The sequence below is a fragment of the Anas platyrhynchos genome, chromosome 9, assembly GCF_047663525.1.
Source record: "Anas platyrhynchos isolate ZD024472 breed Pekin duck chromosome 9, IASCAAS_PekinDuck_T2T, whole genome shotgun sequence".
Classification (NCBI taxonomy): domain Eukaryota; kingdom Metazoa; phylum Chordata; class Aves; order Anseriformes; family Anatidae; genus Anas; species Anas platyrhynchos.
In genome coordinates, this window is record NC_092595.1 from 5,390,634 (window position 1) to 5,413,513 (window position 22,880).

The 22,880-nt window shown below is 43.4% G+C and overlaps 1 protein-coding gene across 5 annotated transcripts in view; it reads left to right on the top strand.

Annotated features, from left to right (window-relative positions):
- FNDC3B (fibronectin type III domain containing 3B) overlaps positions 1-22,880 on the top strand; it is a 174,671-nt gene that overhangs the window by 69,245 nt on the left and 82,546 nt on the right. For all 5 annotated transcript variants that reach the window (XM_027464789.3, XM_072042700.1, XM_072042704.1 and 2 more), the window contains 3 exons: positions 9,400-9,476; positions 17,443-17,686; positions 19,801-20,088. In XM_027464789.3, coding sequence (XP_027320590.3) covers positions 9,400-9,476; positions 17,443-17,686; positions 19,801-20,088 — 609 coding nt within the window. The remainder of the gene's footprint in view (positions 1-9,399; positions 9,477-17,442; positions 17,687-19,800; positions 20,089-22,880) is intronic.

Below are 22,880 nucleotides of genomic sequence, written 5' to 3' on the forward strand. Positions count from 1 at the left end.
CCATGATGTGCACCTGGAAATGGGGATATTGCAAAGGGGCAGCACAAATGGATGGTGGCAGGTGAGGGTTTCTTAGCGTGCACTGGGTTTCCAGACCTTGGCTGATGGCAGAGCTCTTGGAGAATGCACACCGCTGCGTTTGGGTTTCTCACTTAGCTGCTTCTACAGCTCTGCTCGGATTCGCATCCCTCACCCAAAGCTGTTGATGATTTTCCTTCTCTCCCCATGCGATAAAGCATGCGTGTCTGTGACAGGTGGGTATTAATTGCCACGCTTTTGATGAGTACATTAAACAGCGAGTTTAAAATGATTCACCAGAGTCCAGGATCCAGACTTGTCAGGAACAAAACTCGCCGTGGTTGTTGTTGGTGCTGTTCTGTCAGCACTGCCAGGGCTGAAGGATTGAACGTTGACGTTGGCTTTCGCTGTCTCCGTGATGCTGCTCGCTGTGGGTGGACAAGCAGAGAATAGCCATCACCTAATTACTGCCTCGCTGGGGGCACAAGACACCACGGTATTGTTGGGTGGGTATTGGATCCGTTGCTGACTGTACAGTCATTCTGGAGTTGCCATGGAAATGTAATAATTATATTATGAATAATTGGAGCATCTTCTTTTGCTGCTGCAGAAAACTGATGTTGTGTAATTATCATTATCTTTAATGAAAGTCGCACTCAAAGCTGATTGTTTAGCACTTGTAGAAACCTGTGACAGAACAAAACTTCCTCCAAGCGAATGCTACTTCATAAATGTGCCAGAAAACTAACACAGGCACACACACCCCCAAAAAATCATTTACATCATTGCAATGTACTGAAAAGCTGTTGGAAAAGAGCAAAGGCAAAGTAATGCCCATAGCTGAACTTCCATCCCTTGTGATGCTCTCCTGGCTTGGTGTTTGTCCTTCTATAAATAAATAATCTCCGTCGATACCAGGCAAATAGTGCTGAATGGTGTGTAAATGGGAATGTTGTTAATGATTGGTGTAGAAATCAAAGTGTTTTCATTTGACATCCGCTCCCTAACGGTGAGGCGAGGGGTTGCGTGGTGGGTGTACGGGTCTGGGGAAGTTCTCTGTGGGTGCAGCCAGAAGGTGTTGATCCTTCGCTGTTCAAAGCTGTGGCGCTGCAGAAACTTGAAACGTGAGAGTTTTGATTCCAAAGGGAAGCCTGATGCTGAGTGGGGGCTCATCTTTTGTCTGGATTGCCCACAGTTGCTTGATGAGTTTCCCTGTCTTTGGTTCAGCTTCATGCTCTGCGTGTCTCAGACCGCCCTGCGAAGGGCAGGCTGCAGTTTTCCGTGCAACTTCTCTTCATCTCGCCTTGCTTGTGTTTCTAGCATAAAACAAATAGGTATGCAAAGGAAGAAAAAAGGCAGCAGATCTGAAGAGGACCTTTTTTCTCTAAATGGATCATGAGATACCCATTTCTGTGCCATAAGAGATCCCTCACCCATCTAACAGTCCCAAGACTGGTTCAGTCTTAAGTGTTGTCTTATGACTTACTCCGTGTCCTCGATTCGTGTCCAGTTGTGTTCCCACAGACTTCCTGTGTGACCCTGAACCAGTCGTTTCATTCCTTTGTCTCAGTTTGACTCGTGGAGTGAGGAGAATAACAACCGCGCTCCACGCAGATGTTCGGGGAGAGCTCCGTGAGCCCTGCTGGGGGAGCTTGGGGCTGGGTCAAAGAAACGCTTTTGTGTTCCTGCTTCAGATGTCAGGACGTCATCTTGGGCTCATATTCATCACATAATGAATGTCCCTACAGTTTCAGGTTATTGTGTTGTGGCTTGTGTGCTAATGGATTAATTTCAGATGTTTTCAACGTAGTTGTTTCTTCTCTTTGTTTCCAAAGTAGTCCTAATTTATTTAACAGTATTTGCCATTCAAGCTAACTGATTTTAGACAGATGTTTGTCTCTTGTGTTTTAGTCTAGACATCTATGATTTACAATCTGTAACCCATCTGGTGAATTGCCATGGGAGTATGCTTATTTTCAATGCTTGAAGTATTGCAACATACTCTTTGCAAGTGTTTTTGCAGTAGCGGCTGATGAGCCAACCAGCAGAAAAGGTTTATTTTAGCAAAAGAATCTGACTTGTTTATTCGGATTAGGGCAGCAAAATGTTCTGGTTCTATTAAAAAAAAATCCACTCAAAAATATTAATTTGTCCCTAAATTGAAAACCCACCTGGGAATGTAGAATAGCAAGAGACCTGAAGAAGTCATCTTCACCAACTCTCTGTGGCAGAGTATGTATACTTGTCTAACCTTTTATGAACATTTCAGTGATCTTTGTACTTCAAAAGCTTCTTGTTGTCACTGCCTCTGGCTCCTGCACCAGCGTGAGGTGGCTGTATGTGGACCAGGTGCTTGTCCCCAGGAGGACAAGTGGGACCAGCCCTTCACGCTCAGGCTGAGTATCTCAAAATAACAGCACACATTTCATGTTTGAAACATCAGCCATTTGATGTTTGGAAATTTAGTAATTCATACCTCTGTGAGGGATGAAAATGAATATTTGAACTAGCTTCCCCTTCAAATTTAGACGTGATACTGCCTCTGCATAGCAGCTTGGGGTAGTGCAGTAGCTTTGGGCACAGCATGTTCAGTGCAACTGATATGCTGGAGCTCATTTCCCGTTCTTAGGAGTTACTTTAGTATTTCTAGAATATGCCCCAAATTAGAATACCACATCTGGGAGACACACACAGCAAAATTGTTGCATAGAAATCTCGTGATTCTTGCTTTAAAGAATAAAGTGCAGTTGTTTACCTACAAATCTAACGTACTTGAGCCTCCCTCCGTGTGTAGCAGGTCAAGTGGCTAACACAGGTAAAATAAACCACTTCTAAGAGTCTCCAGTGTAAACAGCAAAGGTGCTGTCATGTAAATAAGCCAGAAAAAGCTCTGTGAGCTGTCTGCTTTTGGCACACGTTTCTGAGCATTTTAATTTGATATTTTGTTGAGTAAGTGTGTCTACACATGTTGAAAACAGCAGTCCAAGTCCTGTAAGATCCAAGTGCTACGTGTGTAGTTCATAGCTACGTGATTCACTCTTTAACGGTAATAACGATAATACACTGAAACTATGAGGGACCATTTTGTTTTCAAACTTGATTTTTGGTATGCTTCTGACAAATTAATTTGGTAATTTGCGTAGGGGGATGAGTAAAGGATTGTTATAATTTGTAACTCGTAATAGTCACAAGATTTAGAAAGCATATTGAGGAAAAAAAAAAGGTGGGAGGAGGGGGCCATGGAAGTTGCAGAGGAGTTGAAGGAGTGTAGTTGCCCTACACGAAAGTATTCAACCTCCCCTGTCAATGTCTGTGTGTGCACGTACAGATTGAGGTAACTGTTCAGTGGTTAAGCTGTGCAGATGCACCAGGCTTCAGCCTGATATTAATTTTGGATGTTTCGCGCACATTTATTTGAAGTCATTTGATGTTGGATCCAAGATCCATGCATGCTAACAAGATCCCCTCTTCTGCCCCCTAATTAATCAGGGAATATTGTTTAGCAGCTTTGGCAGTCTGAGAAATGCTACAAGCACGTACTGGGCAGCCTTTTATTCATCTCCTTAACTGCTGATTAGGTTGTCTTGAGAAAATGGACAAATACCTATGCATAAGCAGTTTGAAACTTCCTTCGTGTATGAGCCCCATGGCGATGGCCAAACTCTGGGTGCTTTCACTAACCCTGCGTTTGATACTGGTCTTCCTGCACCTTCCCCTGCCCCACCTCCGGTAGGTTGAATGCAGCATAGCTGGGATTTTTCCAGCATTCCAGACCTCTCCAAAGGTTTTTGAACAGCTGTCATTTTACCCCCTCAGGCACTTAATCTTGTAAAAGCTGCTCCTTTTTTTGTCCCTAATGAGGAGTAGTTTCAGTACACAAATTTGTTCTCATCTAGGAACAAAATATTCTGGTCTTGGTCACAGCAGACTTATGACCCCATGTCTTAGTAATTTCAGCAGGCACGTGGGAGTTGACTTCTTCCACTGCCTTTAACCATATGTGAGTAGAGTAAGTAAGTGGTACCACTATCTTCCTAAAACTCGTTATACCTATTTTAATGGATGAAAATGTTCATATCACAGCTGGAGGGCGTGCAGAGTTTCAGCCATCACCGCTACGGCCTGGCAAGTATCATCTATAGCATCCGAGCTAGCTCCTGGCTAGGAGGGGCCGCACCTCAAAGCTGTGGTGATATTTATAGGTGGAAACTCTTGAGATGCTGCTTGAAAGGTGTAGGACTCTATAAAGGGATCGGACACGCTCGTGGCCACCTGTGCTAGTGAGCAGGTTTGCTCTGCGGCCTGCAGGCCGGGCAGAGCGCTCAGCACCGCTGCTGTGAGGGGGGGACAGGCCTGCGGAGCTCGTTGTTTTCCGTGTCACCACCTGATTTGGGTGCTTTGAGAATAACCAAGTGGGAAGGGAAGCCGTGTGTGCCTGACAGTGAAAGGGAGCCTGTTTGTGCTTATTTCATTGAGGAAATTGTTCCGGAACAGCTGCTCGGCCATGTGAAAATGCAGAACCCTGGGTCCCTGCCAAGGGCAGCGAGGCCTGGGTCATTTGTTTTAGCAAAGCAGGCCAATTTGCCCTTTAATTATCTTTCCTTTTCGTTCGGTCACAGCTCTTGCTCAACAGATTCACTCCTGAGATGCACCCTGTGTGTTGAAAGTCACGGTACCAGTTTTGCTGTGAACATAGCGGTTTTCCATGGATTAATTATAACTGTTAAGCTCTATAAAATACAGGGAGGGCATTTACCTGCCTGGGTTTCATTTTCTGCTTAACGGGTGCAGTAGGTTCATTGTAGTAAAATGTAGAAGATTCTTCAATTTCAAAGTAAAACCCTGCCCAAATTACTCTATCTCATATGGTTTCTGTGCTAATGCGGATGTTATGGGATGAAATTGTAGGTCAGTACATATTCGCTATAAACAGTGCTGAGATTTCGCTGAGCTGTTCATGAACTTGAGCTTTCAATAATTGGTCAGGATGTGAACTTCATCCTGAATCCAGGAGGGGTTTGGGTCTTAGGAACAAGGTCTGCAGCATGGGCAGTGCAGACATTTAGTAAAACATGTGGGGGCTGGAGCTGGATGTGAATTATATTCTGCAGTGGACGTGGTTTAGCAAGAGAGAAATTCAATGCATTTATCTGTAGCAGTCAGGAAAGGAAAACAGTGAAGTGCAATGACCTCTTTGCCCTATAATCCTGCGTAGAAAGGAAGAAACAGGCAAGATGTGTTGCTACAGCCAGAGGAATTGAAATGATAGATTTTGGCTTCTGTAATTAAAAGAAGAAAACTAATTAAGCTAAAGAAACCTTTAATGTATCCATAAAAGGTCGCTCAGAAAAAAGAGCAAAACAATACTGATTACAAAATTGCTTTTATACAAGAATTTTGCAAGTGTCATGGACTGAAACTGAGGCTGTAGTTAGCCTTGAAAACCTTAGGGCAAAAATTCCTCAAGCAGATTGTGACATGATTCCCGAAAGAATCAAAAGGGACAAAAGAGCTGGCAGTCCCCATGGCAGAGCAGCCTCCTTGGCAGGGTCAGTACAAGGAAGAAAATTGAGGTAGACTTGGGTTCATCTGCAGCTTCACATAAAATGCCGCAGTACAAGAAGGAATAGAGTAATTGTCATTTTTGTTGTACTGGATGTGCAGCTGGTTTTTGCTTTCTTTTTCTTTTTCCTTTTTTTTTTTTTTTTTTTAAGCCAGAGATTTGGTAAATGTTTTTGTCATCTAGAAATGGTCACAATATTTAGCTCCCACACCGCGAGCTGAGTGGCAGAGCAGCAGCGAGGAGGCAGCGTGTAGCTGTAGGAGGAGGACAGGCTCTCACCAAGGCATCAAACTATTAATTAGCTCTGCCACGCTATGAAGCTGAGTCGCTCTTGTACTGTCCCTTGGTTACAAATGTGCTGGGAAAATGAACCCTTGATGCTCTCACGGTTCGGGTGAAGCGTGCTCTGTCCCTGGCCTGGGGAGACTCCAGTGCCTGCAGCCCACGAGCTGCCGAGCAGGGCAAGGGGTTCCTTGCACCTGCGTTTCGGAGGCAGCCAGCCCTCCAGCAGCTGGTGGAGGTGCTCTCTGTTTACGATGTTGGAGCTCGGAGTGGAATTTGGACTCTGGCTTTGTGAGCAGAGGTGGCCAAATCTCTTCTGGCTCGGTTTCATTGTGAACTCAGGAGACAGCCTTCGTTTGTTAACAGGCTCAAAAACTGTTAAAGCAAGCTCATTGCAGTGTACAGCACCCAGGTCAGAGCAGAATGACTTTTCCTCAGGTCAATTAAAGTTTGTGTTGAACCATGAGCTTCAATTAAAACTTGCAAGGCTCTAAAATACCCTAGGGGAAACTTATATCCTTCCTATAACTAATTGAGGAACATCCTTTTCTAAATATTTACTTTTTAACAGTTAAACATATTAAACAAATTAAAAATAAATAAATAAAGCACCACCACCACCACAAAAAATGGTTTGATTTTGTTTTAACGTTAAATGGGGAAGTGGGGAGTGGTTTCACTGCACGAACAATCTTTAATAATTCTGAGTCTTGTCGTGCCATGGAGATGGGCCCCGTATATAACGCACTGCCACTTGAAGTTGTTTTGATACCATTGATGAGAGAGATGAAATAATGTATGCTAAAGTCATTTGGCTAGCCTTGAAATCAAAGCACTGGAAACAAAACCTCACTGCAAATCACTAGGCTGTCATTCTTTTAAAACCTGTTATCCAAATGACTTTAACAGTTTGTGGGTCGTGCGCAAGGTTAAGGATCATCTTGCACGGTGCACGTTTTGATGATAAAACACAATCTTTTTTTATTGGAATGGAAGTGTTACAGTCAACAGTATCAGTGTGGGAGTTTGATTTCTTCCTGCCAGTAGATTGCTACTCCATATGAGCAATTGGCAAAAGATTTTGCAGGACAGATGATGAGCTGTGCCGAGTTAAGTGATTCTCAAGTTAGTTGTCGTATAGTGACTAGCTGATCTATACGTAGAAATTCCAAAACTCTTCCATTTTGGAATGTATTTCCAACGTATTTTTGAGAGAGACCAGCTAGGGCAGTGGTGACCATATGTAGACAGAATTTTGGTGTGGGCTTGAAACACATTAAAGGCTTTATTCTCTTAGGTATTATCCACTTGTAGTAACATCTGAATTGTTCTACTTAAATGTTGGGTTCATTTTTTTCATCTTACGAAGATGCTTTTCTCTCAGTTTTTCAGGTTTGAGAAACCCCTGAGAAGGAATGGGTTGTGTAACAATGCTAATCATCCATCACACCCATTCTCAGGCACGTTTCATCCTGAGGAACTGACCAGCACTTGATAATGTCGTGTGGCTTGAACTCTCACAACAAAGCACTGTCGTGTGTGTGTGCCCATGTGGGCTGTTACGTGTGGCTGTGTATTGCCCAACTAACGGCGGCGTGAAACTTGGCAGTGTGTGGAACCAGAGGTTCAGAGGGAAGTATAAAAACGCGTTCCTCAACAGAGATTTGTAAAGATTTTTTTCTGATAGGAAAAATACATTTACTCAAATACTACTTCTGAAAAGCTCCCTCTGAACCAATTGTCACTTCATATTTTTTTATGGGTTTAAACAGAACCATTTACCCGATAACTTCACCCCGCCAGTAATTGCTTGCTGCTCATGCTGTTGGTTTTTTCCATGCCTACTGAAATTGTTGACTACGGGAGCTTTATCTGGGGAGACAACGTTGAAAGGGCTATAGAATGAGGTGGGAAAAAAAAAGAAAAAGAGGAGTAATAAAGCCTTTTTTTCCTAGTGGGGCTGTAGTATGGGTGAAGTTCCCTACGTAGTTAAGTGCAGGAAAGCCTTAAGAGCAGCAGAACCACATGCTTGTAATGACTTCTGAAAGAATAAAAATTTAAACTTCAGGAGTTTTCACGTGCTTAATACACTTGATAAATTATCATATTTCAAATGTAGTTGTGACTGGTAAAAACCATATGTGCTGATCAGGCTATAAATAACCGGGTAGAGAAAATGAGCCAGCATCAGAGAGATGCAAATGGCACAGGTGGGTTCCTGTGCTCAGCGTGCGCTTTGCGAGGGTGAGGAGAGAGCTGCTCGCTGTGCCGTGCACAGCCTGAAGACTACAAAGATACACGTGGATAGGGAACAGCTTCTCTGTACTTTAATGCGGACTGGTTTTGCTGATACCAGAAAACAAGCCGTGGCTCGCTTTGTTGCTGGAGGTTTCACTGGATCTGTCCGGGCGTTTGGAGCGGTCACTGCTGTGCTGATAGGCAAAGCCCCGGCCGTGACATCCCACGTATGGCTGGAGCCTCTTGGCTTCCTTTTCTAGAATAATTTGGAGATGCTAGGTGTCCGAGAAGGACGTCCAAGAAGGTTGTGGTTTTTTATAGTATTGGTCAAAACTAAAATTCCATTCACGGTTACAAAGCGCAGAGCTCTCTCTGAGCTCTTCTTAGGAGTTTGACCATGGATGTTTTCACAGGCTGTGGCAAATGCTAGATGAACGGATTAGTATAAACATTTGCATGCATAATAAGAAAGTAATTAAATTAACTTTTCAAAACAGTAAATTCTCACAGCAAACATCTGTCTGATGCTTGGGGGGTTCATTTTATTGACTGTTCTGGGTGATGTTTCTGGTTTTAATGGCTAAATCAACCAGCAACTGAGTCAACTGTTTCCATTTTATCTGGACACTTTCTTGTAGCTGTGAGGCTGTGTTTGCAAAGCTGAATGGTTATGGCACTTGCTTTGTTATACTTGTACTCAGTGCCTCCAAAGGGAACTGGCACGCTCAGGGCTGGATTTCGGAGTGGAAACCATAAGCTTCTTGCTTGTATAACCACATTCCAAGGTTAGTCTGAATAGCTGAGATAATGAATTTGGTCTTTGTGCATTCTTAAATAGATAGATAGCTTTTCGCATATGTGATTTTTGGTACAATTGGACGCTTTCCTTGGGAGCTGCCTAATTCCAGGCCGCACAGTTTCTGCTTTGTTCTGAGCTTCCATGCCTTCAGCAAGAATAACTTAACCAGATTTCAATATAGGAATTGTGGGCTGCTAAAGGACATATTGTGTTACTGCTTAATGCAGTATAAGTTGATCAGTGGGTAATATAAAGCCTGTGTTTTAGCTGTTTTATGATGAAAATATTATTTCAGCAGAATATATGTTAAAGTCATTGAACAATGATCTTATTCTCAGTGTGATGGCACAAGGCATTTTCCACACACCAGAAATGACTGGAGCTGATCATTTTGTTATTGTAGGCTTCTAAAATAAATCTATTTTTAACCTTTTTTTTTGAGCAATTGTGCAATTTCTTTTAACTGAAAAATAAATCTTTTTTTCTCCTTTTTTATTAGGGCCAGCGGAGGTTCCCATGATGTCACCCAATGGATCCATTCCCCCTATTCATGTGCCTCCCGGTTATATCTCACAGGTATGCTTCTGGAAGAATTAAAGTGTATATAAAAGCAATAGCATTGATCATATAGAGAAGTCTACTTGGTTGAAGTGTAATTTAGAAATGTTAATGAAAGTTATACCTTTTCACAGTCTTCCTCTTTACTGACAGTACACACATATTTGAACACGAGCATACGTGTGCATTTGCACACACTATGTATGATTTAATTATCTATTTTGTATTTATGGAAAAAAGGTGGAAAAAGCTTCTTACAAAGGTGTTAGGTTTTAGAGCTCTTGAGCAGCTACTTTAGATGACCTGATCATTTGTTCTCCTTTCATCTTCTGCAAAGCTTAGAGGCTTTCTTTAGTTTAAAAAAAAAAAAAAGCAGAGGAAGTGCAAATAATACAATAAGTCTGATCATTTTTTCAGTTTCATTGAGCTGTGTACTAGACCAAGAGTTTTATTAAAAATATGCAAAGCATTTCGTATCTCATTGATGGATAACATACGAGCTTTGGATGCATACGTTTTGACATCTCATTAAGCAGAAAATGTATGGTGTCCTGGAATCCCTTCCCCTCCCCAAGAAACATGTGAGGTTGTCTAATTCTGAAAAATTGTGGATGGCGTCATGCTGAAATCCCACAAAATACTGCAATCACTCTGTGGTATTTTAACTTCTGAACAGTGAAAACATGCCTCAAGTATGGAGGACATTGTTAACCTTCTGTCTCTTAAAAAGCATAGCCTGAAAGGCTCAGCCGAAGGCTGGACCCTGGGCTAGGAGCAAGCACATGTAGGACAGCAGGGTGCCTGCTCCCAGCCTACCCCTAGCTGGGTGATTGGGTACACGTTGAGACAGCATTTGCAATGCCTTTAGTGCTCTTTGTGGGCTCACCTACTTGATAGAGAGCCCAAATCCTGCAGAGGCATATCCAAGGGACAACTACAGCGTATGAGAAGTGCCAAAACTTCAAAGAACCTCTGCAGGATTCCTAGAGTGCATCTCCATTTGAATGCATAGCTGGGAGATTGTCTTATATTTTGGCTGCTCCTGGATGTTTGAGTAGCAGCTGCAAGCAGGCAGAATGGCTTTGCTTTGCTCTGTATCCAGCAGGTGGAAGGACTGCTGCCCGGGGAAGCAGTTGAGTCACGCCATCCCTCTGGAGGTCTTCAAAAAATGTGTAGATGTAGAGCTTAGTGACATGGTGACTTGGCAGTGCTAGGTTAAAGGTTGGACTAGGTGATCTTAGAGGTGGAACAGTGAAATCGTGTTCACTCCCCGTATATGTTTCATAGCACATGGGGCTCCTCTCCACGAGTGGTACTTACAAAAATGTACAGGACTTGCACTGCAGGCTGACTTCTGTGTTCTTGTTTTAATAGATGAGAACCCATTTGGTTTTATTTTTTAAAGGATTTGCTCTTCCTATGAAATAACTTTAACACCTTTTTGTTATTAAAGTGCTTAGACCTCTCAGTTCCTGTACTAAGACAAGTGGCTGAGTATAGCTGAAATGCTTTCAACCACGCGATCGAAGTCTTACAGCTGTACTGTTGTCTGAACTTGGTTCCTCTTGTCTGCTTTTTGTGATTCACCCTAATAGTCCCACTAAATAACCTTTAAGTAGTTTCTTAACCAATAAAAATAAAGCCTCCTCTGGAAAAAAAAAAATCCAGGTAACTGGAAATATGCTGTAAAGTTTAGGAGAAAACAGTGTATTCGGTGCTTTTCAGCAGCAGAGTGCATGTTCTGCTGTGTGGAGAGTGAACCTCTTGCCTTTCAGATTGCTTCATATTAAATAATAGTTGAAAGTGTGTAGTAATCAAATTAGTTCTTATTGTAATAAAATCTTCGTGCCTTATTTGCTCTTGTTGCTTTGTTGTCTCATAGTTTAAAGCACCATTTCATGATGAACAATAAGAGCACAACTTCAATTTAGAGTGGCATGGGAAAGGCTATAAAAAAGCAAATTAAAGCTCTCTGAGATATGAATCAAAATACATTTGATTTTTAGTTTGATTTGTCCCCAAAGCGTGTAGGCAGAAAGCAGATACCCCAGCGGAGAAGTAGCAGTGCTATTCAGAAAAGACATGAAATCTTTTTTCCATTTTGCTATGCCAAGCCCGTTGGAACTGTGAGCATTAGCCTTAAATTTTACATTAGTTAGAGTGATACGTCGGTACCTCTTTGGTACTGTGGAAGTGATCAGCAAAAGGAGCTGGCAGGAGGCTGTGCGCCCTGCGAGATCAGCTCTGTCGGAAGCTGGCGGAAATGGAGATCGATTCTATTTCTAGACTTCAAGGACCGTATCAGTAGTCATGATTGGAAGCTGGGTTTGATGATGTTACGGAGATGTTTTTGATGATGAGGCTTTGCCAGGGTGGAAAAAAACAGTAGAAAGCAAATACACACACCACATACAGATCTTCCACGGGATGGTTTTTCTTTCCAAGGCAGGCAAAGTGCAGCCACTTACTCTGCATTTGCTTTTCAGCAGACAAAGCTCTGTGCACCTCAGGCAGGTATGAACTATGGTATCAGAGTGGATGTCTTTGCAAATATTTGTTGGATAAGGGTTAATAAAATACAGAAGAGAAAAAGTTCCCTACTGTGCTGTAGGTAGACAGCATTGCTGCTGTACAAGTCAGTTGTGGAAGCTGGCAATGTAGAGAAATTTGTATTAAATTAGTTCGGCATCAATGACTTTGGCTGTAGCTGTTGAACTGTGGAAGAGAAGGGAGCAGCTCCTGGGGCATGCCAGGAGCTGGGCACAAGCTGCTAATCCCAGGCCTGGCTCTGAGCTGCGGATGGAGCTGCTTCCCTGCTGCATGGTGGGCAGGCAGGGAGCAAGCCCTGTTCTGGGACGCGGGTGTGAGGCTGCCTTCCCTCGGGCTGGTGGCCCAGTGCCTCCTCCTGGTTCCCGGGGCACTCCAGCCTCCCCACATCAGCACAGACAGAAGGTTAAGGTCATCGTTTGGATGCTGAGCGTCCAAATTTGGGGACATCCTCCTGCATTTTTATTTCTGCTTTTCACAGTGTGTGTTAGGGGGGAGGATTTGGGGTGTTCTGATGGGAACTTGAAAAATGGAAATATCAAAAGCCATGATCGTGAACTTGCTTGCTTAGGGCTATTGGCTGAGGACTGCTCGCACTTAAGTAAATCTGGAGTAATTCCACGGAGTTTGAGGAATTACTCATATGTAGTTGGACATGAAAAGTTGGCATGAAACTCCACTTTTGGTTTTATTTACGGACTTGTTAATATGCAGCCTCCGCCGCAGATATTTTAAGGCTAAAGCACTCAGGGAGTGATCCGAGTGTGAAGTGTGCACAGTGCTGATAAGGCTGCTCGGGTCAGGAGGCAGCGCCGGGGTCGCGTGGGCTCCACTGCTCGAACCATCGTCCTGCGGCTCGGCATTCCTGCATCGAGCACACGGCATTGATGGAAACAGACCGTGACTTCTAGAAGGAGGGAAGTCTTTAAATGACATTTGAAGTGGTAGAAATCCATCACAACCTCAGGATTTGGTTTCTGGTAAATTCTCACGTGGTGCTTAGGGGCATGGTTTAGCGGCTGATATTGGTGGCAAGGGGGATGGTTGGACCAGGTGATCTTGGAGGGCTTTTCCAACCTTAATGATTCATTGATTCTCTGCACTGGGAGGTATTCTCATCCAAATTGAATTCATCTAGCATAAGCTTTTAGCCACAGGCTCTGTTTCTGTGTGGCTTAGTGCTCTCAGAGCTGCTCTTTGTATGTTAGAGGCTGCGACCAGTCGAGTCACCCTTGAACAAGATGATCCTCGCTAACACTGAACCTCAGGAGGGTTTTGCAGATCTCATACTTAACAGAGCGAGCCATAAAGTGATGAGCCTTTTTAGTTCAAGTCTACTGGCCCTGGAAATGTGTATCATTCTAGATTTAAAATATGCTAACATTTTTTCCATTGTTATGGATGTTTGCCCATGCTTTCCAAGTTGAAGGTGCAGATGTAATGCTGGTGTTTGTACTCAATGGATGACAAAGATAGCGACGCCAAACTTGTTGGAACTGGCATGATCTTGGATTGGCATCCTTAAAAAATTAAGTGAATAAATAAATTGTTGACATCTGAGTTCCTTGCAGATGAGCTCATTCTGTACTGTTTTCTGGTACAGATTGATTTATGAGCGAAGGTTCAACTTAGTTAATGAAATTCCCGAAGTACTGGTCATGGTCCACCCAGTGGCCATGCTCCAGATGTCCTTGCTGAATCTTGCACACTAGGTTTAATGAAATAAGAGTAGTTTTTTGAAAGGGAGTGGAGATGTATTCCATATTGCTGCACTGTGCCCGTTCAGTTGATGTGTGTGTTACAGAAGATGATGACTGTATTCCTTTCACCAGAATTTAGGAAAACACCTGAACAGCTTACCTGTACAAATTGAACCTGCCTGTATGTTTCCTGGGGATGTAACACTGAGTTTCAGTGGAGAAAAGTAGAGAACTTGAAGGAGTGATATACTTGAATATGTGAATTATCTCATTTAGATGGAGTTTTCATTGCTACGGTGAGATATTTAATGTAAAACAAATAATAGTAAAAATACTATCCTCAAAACACGGCAACCAACAGGGGAGGCAACTTCATTGTGTAGTAGAGATGTTCATCCAGATTCTCCTTGAAGATCATGCACCCCACTTAGTAATTAGGCTTCTTAAAATATGGCAATAACCACACAGAACTACGCTGTAATGGCACTGTTATTGAAGTGGCGTGCCTGTTACACCAGCAAGCACAAAAAAGATAACAGCCAAAGACCATTTAACTAGTAACCATTTGAAGAACACAAAATAATGACAATTTGGCTCTCAGTGCCAAATGCTCAGAAATATTTGCTTTCTGTAGATGCAAGCTGCTAAAATTAATACTAACAATTACTTTGAATACTGCAGTTATATCTGGAGACCTCAACATTGCTTCTGGGCACTGACTTAGAGGCAGCTTGGTAGGCAGTGCGTTTCCTGACAAATTTATGATCTTCATGACACCGTTTGAAGCAGATGCAAAGAACTGCAGCTTTCTTCTTTAAGTAGCAAAGTTTAACCTCTCTGCTAAGTTATGTTATTTACATTAATGGTTGAAAACTCATTTACTCTGTATTTGATAAATGGAAAAAGTGTCATCTCCCAGAATGGTGCTGCTAAAATTTACACACTGCAGGTTTTATAAATCAGGAGGTATCTGCATTCTTAACCAGTCCTGCTTTTCTAGTTACTTAATGCATATAAAACCTAATCCATTGGATTGCCAGTTTTATGACCTGCTAAGGACAGAATATCGTATTTAAAGGTTGTGTGCGCATCTTCAGAAATTTACATATCTATCTATAAATCCTAGTTTAGAGAGGAAATGTCCTGTAGGGCAAGGAAATAAAGTAGCTTCTTGCAAGATCCCCTGTGTCTCTGCGTTCACTGGAACACATGCACATGAAGTAATAAGCATGCCGTAAGCATTTGTGGCCTGGAGGAAACAAAAGACATCAGTCTCTCAGCTTCTTGACGAAAGTCATTTGGAAGGCTGGCTCATCCCCGGCTCTCTGGCTTTTCTCTCACTACTGCTGATGTTCTGCAGCTTCAGCAGCAGCAGAATTTCATCAAAAAGGCCATCAAAGAGGCTTTGAGGCTTCCTCCCTGCTTTCTAGAAGATACTTCAGGAAGAGAAATTATAATAATTCAAGTATCGGTTTACATGAGGTGCTGCTACACAGTACAGGCTTTCTGTCTAAGTTTGCTTTTTAACATATTCATCTTTCATCTAGGTCACAGAATCCATATGTAGTCTGGTCTAGATGCACAGATCAGGGCTTGAACCTCTCTGGAACACCGAAATCATCTCTGGGGCTTAGCCTGGTGAAAGCCAGGACAAAAACTTCACAGGTCAAAATGCAGGAACTTTGCTATCTCAGCTAAGTTAGGTGATGATTAAAGTCTGAGAGGGTTTCTGCATTTTCATACAGAGTCTTAAATTGCTTTACTCTCCAGTAAGTACAGATTGCCCCATTCTCTGAATTGGAGTGCAGGTTTCAGCCCCAATACATGGACGAGGGCAGTGGAGGTTGAGCAGAACCTGGTAAGGGAGCGTGGAGGCCTGAAAACAGAGCGGTCAAAATGGAGTGCTGGTCTGTCGCTGGCATTCAGCTGTCTTTTGAGGACTCTTCAGCATCTTTGAAATTTAAAGCTAGGAGATGACAAATTGCTAGCTTAGGTTGTAAAGTTAGAATTTAGGAAAAGTACTTTAAGCTAAACAATTCCTATTCTGGTTATTCGGCATAGCGAGCAACGCATTTTTTAATGTGAAACATCAATTACAAGTGACTGAATTGCTTTCTGGAGAAAATTTCCTTCTGTAAGGAAGCCAGCTAACCCACAGAGTGTCCATGTCTGTGGTCTCAGCCCATAGCTGACCGGCATAAATTCACATAGCCCTGGGACACAGCAGGCGTCAGTGAAGAACTGGGTCAGCTAATGCTGGTTGAGTCCTACCCTGTGCAAATTGCTCCGATGATGCCTGAGACATGGACTTGTGTTTGCTGGAGCATTGCAGCTCACGGCTCTGGCACTGTGTATTAAACAAGGCTCGTCACCCTGCAAGAGTCAGCAGAAACAATTGTGTGCCCATGCCACGATTGCTTCAGCTCAGGGTATATCAGCGTAAATGATTTCTTGTGGTTTCGGCTAAGACACGATGATGTTACTGGAGTCAGTGGGGCGTGGGAATCCTGCACAGGTTTTCTTCTGCTGATGCTGCTGGCGAGGTTGGATGTCTCCAGCAAATGTGGTGGCAAACGGCTGAAAGTGGCAGCGTCTTCCGGCAGATGCTTAAAATGTGCTAGACTTCCTCTGCCAAAACCTTAGCATGGGTTGTCTTCATCAGCATGTCAGCAAGCTTTGTTCTTTGCCCTTTTCTCTGTGCTGCCAATGATGGGACCCTAAGGTGTGCCATTCACTTCGCTCACACATCCCATAGGTTATTTATTCCCCGTGTGTCATCAATCAGTTTAGAAAAAACATTTTGTGACCAGCCTGTTGGTTGTCTGAAACTAGATTATTGCTTCCTTCATGTTTTTCTATGTTATGCGTTTCTACACACGGAATCAAAGTAATATTAACTGTTCTATGTGGCTGTATTGTGAAGTTCCAGAAATGGCAGAGGTTTTTTTGAATAAGCTTCAAGAAAAGCTTGGCTCATAGGTCTGGACTGAAATTGGGCTGGTTGACTGTTCTCCAGAAATACGGCTCTGGAAAAAATATAAGCTGAAAAACTATTTTCAGCCTAAGCACATTTCCACCTTCCTACATCTGTTTTTACATGCTTTGACTATGGTCTTTGGGGCCAAGCTATGCATATTTGAGGGTAGATTTGCATGGACATATAGACGAGCTCTCTAGCAGAAGAAAGCTTCTACCCTGTGGTTTGCTTTTAACAGATACCTGTTGTGAACAGCGCGAGTCTTTCGAAAAAGGGTGTCAACACAACACATTCCTGCAGCTTACAGCTCTGTGCACACACAATAGCAATGCCAGTTAATTTCCAACTGCTCCTTACTCTGTACTCCCTCAAATAGCCCTGTCCAAATCAGTAGTAGGAATTTGATGTGCAGAAGGTAAGATTGGTCCTAATGAGTACTCTTATTTTGGTACCTTCTATTCCTTTCTTAATTGCTTTGCTCTCTAAACACGGGGTATTTATGTTGTCCCTTACCCACATAGTTATCACTGGCAATAATTAGTCTCCAAGTGATGAGTGTGGCTATCTGTGCCTCCAAAAAAAAGCCACATCACCACTATGGTTGCTTGTGCTGATAGTAATTTTAGAAATGTGCTTATGAATAAACCGAAGGCCCAGCCATTTTCTAACAGGAGAACAAACCATGACCAGTGCTGTTTGCAAACTGTGTTCAGTTCAGGTGCTGCATAACGTGAACTCCTTTCCCTGCCTTCCCTTGCAGGTGATAGAAGACAACACCGGCGTTCGGAGGGTGGTGGTTACCCCGCAGTCTCCGGAGTGTTATCCTCCCAGCTACCCCTCGGCCATCTCTCCCACCCACCACTTACCTCCGTACCTGGCGCACCATCCCCACTTCATTCACAACTCTCATACAGCGTTTTATCCTCCTGTCACTGGACCCGGGGACATGCCACCACAGTTTTTCCCACAGCATCATCTTCCCCCTACAATATACGGAGAACAAGGTGAGTTGGGAGGAGGTACTGGCGTTTCACACCTGTTTTCAGGGGGATCTAAGGGGTCGTGCAACCAAGAGTGGCAAATGGATTAGAGAATTTAGGGAGAGGTTTTCCCTGCAGGGATTCTTCTTCAAGTGTCAGGGTGTGTCACCATCCCAAGTCCAGCAAGGCAAGACAATCCAATGTTGCAACTCTAGGTTGCAGACACAAAGACAATTTTAACTTAATTTGTAAATACAGTGGAAACAATTCTCATCCTGTGTTCCAAACGAGGGCGGTGAGTCACGCTGATTGTTCTGCGTTGTCATGATGCAGAGTTGTACAGAAAAGCCAAAGACAAAATTTGTCAGTCCTGGCTTGGGAATGGGGGTGGAAAAGGAGGGCTAGATCCGAGCAGGACTTGCCACAGTCATTTCCAGTGGGAAAAGCCGAATACCGCTTCCTGTTGGCAGCAGTGTGCTTTCTGCCCCCCAGCAGGTCACAGCCACAGAGGTTTTCCAAGAAACAACAAGCATTTGCTGTTTGTTGTTCTGGTTGAGACTGGGCAGTCAGTCACCGAAAAGCACCGTCTGATACCAGAGGGTAGCATGGCAACCCTCATCAGGCCATAAGTGAATAATGGCAATAAAAGGAGCGAAAGCAGCATGTTTCTGGCTGAACTAGCACTGTTGTGTCCCCTCCATCCTGGAGATAAGTCTTGGTGTAACCTGAAAGAGGGCATTAACCAAAAAAGTAATCAGCAAAGGTACTTGAGATGCTTAACGTGGAAATCAGTTCTGGATTCATGATTTTACTGCCAAAATACATGGAGTTATTACACTTTGTAAAGAATATGCAAATGCCTTATCACCAGAAGTAAGTTTTTTTTGGTATGGGGAGGAAGAGACAGAAAGAGAAGTATCTAGTGATGCTGCTCTTTGAAGTTTCTGTTGAACAACAGACCTCATCTTCTAAAAGGGAATGGACGTTACAGCTGATATTTAACTTCCTTTTCCTGAGGGAAGGGAATGGAAAGTACCACTGCAGCCCATCAGATAAATAGGTGAGGAGTTTTTCTCTTGAGAAAGGAGCAGTGCAGTTTGTCAGGGAGTTAACAAAGTGTTGTATGCAAGCATTGGAGCGTGTTAGGTAAACACAAGGGCTTTCAGCTACTAGCAAAGTAGATGTTGAATATTTCTATAGCCTTTGGATACTAAGAGGCTGTTTCAACTTAAACATAAATTAAGAAAATAAATAAATCTTTGTTTGCCTTACTGGAATGACCTATACTTGTGACACAGAAATGTATTTATTTGTATCATGCTGTTCTTAACCAGGTAGTTGATGTGAGAATCTAAATATGATCGTGTAACCAGAAAAGGAAAGGTAAAGGACCAGACAGCAGAGAAATAGTAAAGAAAGAATCTAGCTAGTTGAAACGACTTGGAGAGTTATAATACAGTACACCCGGTGATCTCAGCTTAAAACAAGGCTACTGATACTGGGTGGGATGCCTGCTTGCTGCACAAGTGTTCGTGATAACGCATGAATGGGTGTAGCAAGATTGTAAAGAACATATTGAGGTGGGGAACGTATTTAATGTTTATCTGAAGTATGTGTGTAGTATCTGTGGTATTTTTCAAGCTTTTTTAGATAGTTTATCTTTTTCAGCTCCTGTTGTAAAACCCAAAGCTTTCACTTCAGGCTGCACTTCCATTCCTCTCCTCAGGCAGGTGGGACTGACATGATTGCAGCTGGACACCAGGGCATCTCAGCTTATTCTGTCCAGTCAAGTTCTGGGGAAGAATCTGCTGGATTGCTTAATGAATTTAGGAAGGCTTTTTTCCAAAGTATTAGTCTCCCTGGACTTTTCCTTGAAATCTGATCGCCCCAATTACTGTATTTTACTTTTTAGATACACATTCATCCAAAGAGTTATGAAATCTCAATCAGCAAGTGAGCACACAATATGATGAAAAAATACATCAGTTCTGTAGAAGAGCTTAGAAGAAAAAATAAATGGTTTGTTGTAAAAGTGATAAGGAAACTCTGGTATTTAATGTGGAAATAGTCAAGAATCTGCTTTTCTTAAGAATTTTGTTGCTGTTCTGACTTAATGTGGGTGAATTCTTTCGTTTCAGAAATCATACCACTATATGGGATGTCCAGCTATATTACCAGGGAAGATCAGTACAGCAAACCACAGCACAAAAAACTCAAAGACAGGCAGATCGATCGCCAAAACCGTCTGAATAGTCCTCCTTCATCCATCTACAAAAGCCATATAGGCAGCTGCACAACTGTATATAATGGTTATGCAAAGAGCCACAATGGAGCAAGCAGTGGAGGCGGCGGGGGGGCACCAGGAGTAAAGAAGCCAGAGCGCAGAGCAAGAAGCAGCCCGAAGTCTAACGAACAAGAGCCACATGGTAAAGACAGTTTTATTTATTTTTAATTCCTTTTTATTGCACCTTTCCGGCTTACGACCGGCTGCCTGTATATGGATCTAGTAACTATGCCAAAAAAACACTGCCACCCACACATAAAGACAGTGTTAATACAGTGTGAACTTAAACATAAACGTTGAGTTTGCTCTGCTATATTTGTTTTGTAAGATGAACCCATTGCCTTCCTATCTTTCATGACTATTCCCTGGTAGCTGTAGCATCATTCCCTTTTTATCTGTTAGAAACGAGAGCTGTTTTGGCTTGCACTCTGTGTGTGTATGGATTCAAGTCTGCCACTAGTTAAAAATTTGATGATGCTGTGTTGCTGCTTCCAAAACTGCAGAGTACCCTGGAAAAACTATAAAAGGTATATCATACTTAAAGAATAAGAGTCTTGATTTGGAAAACCAGACTAACCAAAAACCTCTTGAGAGGCACATAGGAATGTATGAATTCAGAGTAAAACTTGGAGAAAGGTGCGGGGGAACTGAAGGCGATAGGTTCCTTCACAAGAATTTGTTAGCTGAGGTTCGGTTGTGTTTTATAGCTTATTGTTCCTACCAGGTCAGCGTGCACGTGGGGTGGCAGCTGGCAGGTCTTTTGTGGGTGCTCAGGTGTCAGAGCGACCTGGTGAGCTGGCTTGGGACTGGGGAAGGCGAGCAGCTGCCTGGCAGGGTGACCAGGATCCCTGCATGTTGCTGGAGCAGGAGCTTGCTCACTGAGTTAGAAGTTTGCCTATTGCTGCAGTTAGTAGAAACCACGTTGGATCACCAGATTGTGCTACCACGCAGCAGCTTCAGCCCTCCAGGAGCTTAGCAGCCTGCTTTGGGCATCGTGGCATTGCTGGATGGGGCTGTGCCATGCCCTCACAGCACTGTGGGCACGCTCCTCCGCTGGCACCTGGCAGTGGACAACAGGCAGTTTTGCTCCCGGGTCTGGTACCCGTGTGTCTGAGTAACGCAGCTGCCTGAGCATCATTTCTCGGCAGAGATTTCTTGCAGGGCTGTGTTGCTTCTTGCTAGCCACCTTGAAGCAATCTCTGTTATGACTACAGCAAGGTTTTTGCACGGTGCTGTAAGAATAATACTGGAGAAAATGTTCATCATACCACGCAAGGACAACTTTACTTTTTCCAGATTACGGGACATGAGATATTTAAGTTAATGACGTACTTTTCCATCAAAATACCCACTAATTGCGTGTATTATGCACGTGAGTGCTTCTGGAACATTCTGCCTTGTGTCAATGCCTTGCTGCTTCCTGATGATGCTCAAGGAACCAGGATTTTTCCAAAGAGCTGGTTCAGCACTGGTGCAATAAATGGGGTGACAGCATCATCAGTAGTGCTAAAGTTGAGTAAGTGAATGATGCTGGAATATATAAATGACGTGTGTTTCCTCTGGCCTTTTTCAATGACAGCATTGTGTCTTGCTTTTGGGAGCCAGAGTTGAAATTAAGATTTTTGGCTTGTGCTGTATGCTAAAAATATGCCATTGTAAAATTTAAAAAAGAAACGAAAATCAGTGGCTTATCATTGAAAGGTTAGCAACTGTTCTGTGTGTTTGTTGTGGTAGGACGGACAGTGTCTTGTGCAGATAGAGGGCTTGGAGGCCTGGTGTAGGGGTTCTGATTTGCAATCCATGCTGCTGCTTTTCTGCAGAGCTGGTTTAAAACCTGACTGGGAGTGGAGGCATTGGCTGTTTTTTCCTTTTTTTTTTTTTTTTTGAAAGGAGCCTTGCCATGTAAAAGAGCTGTAAGCGGAAATCCTGTCCCATTCATGCTGTCCTTTATGAATTTCAGTCTGAGTCACTTCCTTCGCGTGCACTCGGTGGTTCGCTCCTTGGTCGTGGAATGATCTGCTAGCTGGGAAGCTTTGTGTGCGACCGCAAGCGCGGTGGGAACAGAGCAGTTTTAAGCATTCTTATGATGCTTTTGCCTCTGTGCTACTAAAACATTTTTTCTTTCAGATCAGATAAAATCTTTTTTTAGCTCTCACTGAAGTTTTCAGAACCTAAGATAGGCAGAACTACAGCACTCCCATGAGCAGGAGTGGGAAGCGGGAGGTGGAGCTGGTGAGTGCATCCTGCCCGTCCACGGGGTGGGCTCTGGGGCACGGCTGCCAGCACAAACAACACGAGTGGGCTGCGGGCAGGCAGCTTCACCAGCACCTGAACGTACACATGGCTTGCAGAAGCTGCCTGTACCCATTCTCTGCCCTAGAACAACGGAGAGACAGTAGATGGATCATAAGCCTTTGTAATGCCGTTATCGTATGTGTACAACCAGCCTAAAACCACAAAGGTGGTGCTTTCCTAGAGCTGAGGTTTTGCACGTCTGTGCACTGAAGCACACTTGAGGTGTTCCCAAAGGTGAAAACCATTGCTTACATCCATCCCTGCCTGCATTGCTGTTGGACGTTTGTCAGGAGATACAGCTACCTCCATGTGCTCGTTTGGTTGAAGTGAATGTGTCAGGAACACTTGGAAAATGGGCTTAGCAAGAGACCTTTCCAACTAGGGTGGTTTTACTTTGCAAACACTTTAAAAGTACTGAACTCAGCAAAAGAGAAGTACTTGAGCGAATCTTTCTTAATACTGATCTCTTTTCTTGCTTCCTAATCTGCTGGTTACATTCTTTTTCCTTTTTCCAATATGCACGAGGCTGACGTTTCCATACAGAAAGCCTTGTGCTCCAGCTCCATCAGAAGCTGCTGACACAGAGGTAAAGTTGGCTGGAGCTGTCAGCCTGGGTGGATGCTCGCGAGAACCACTGTC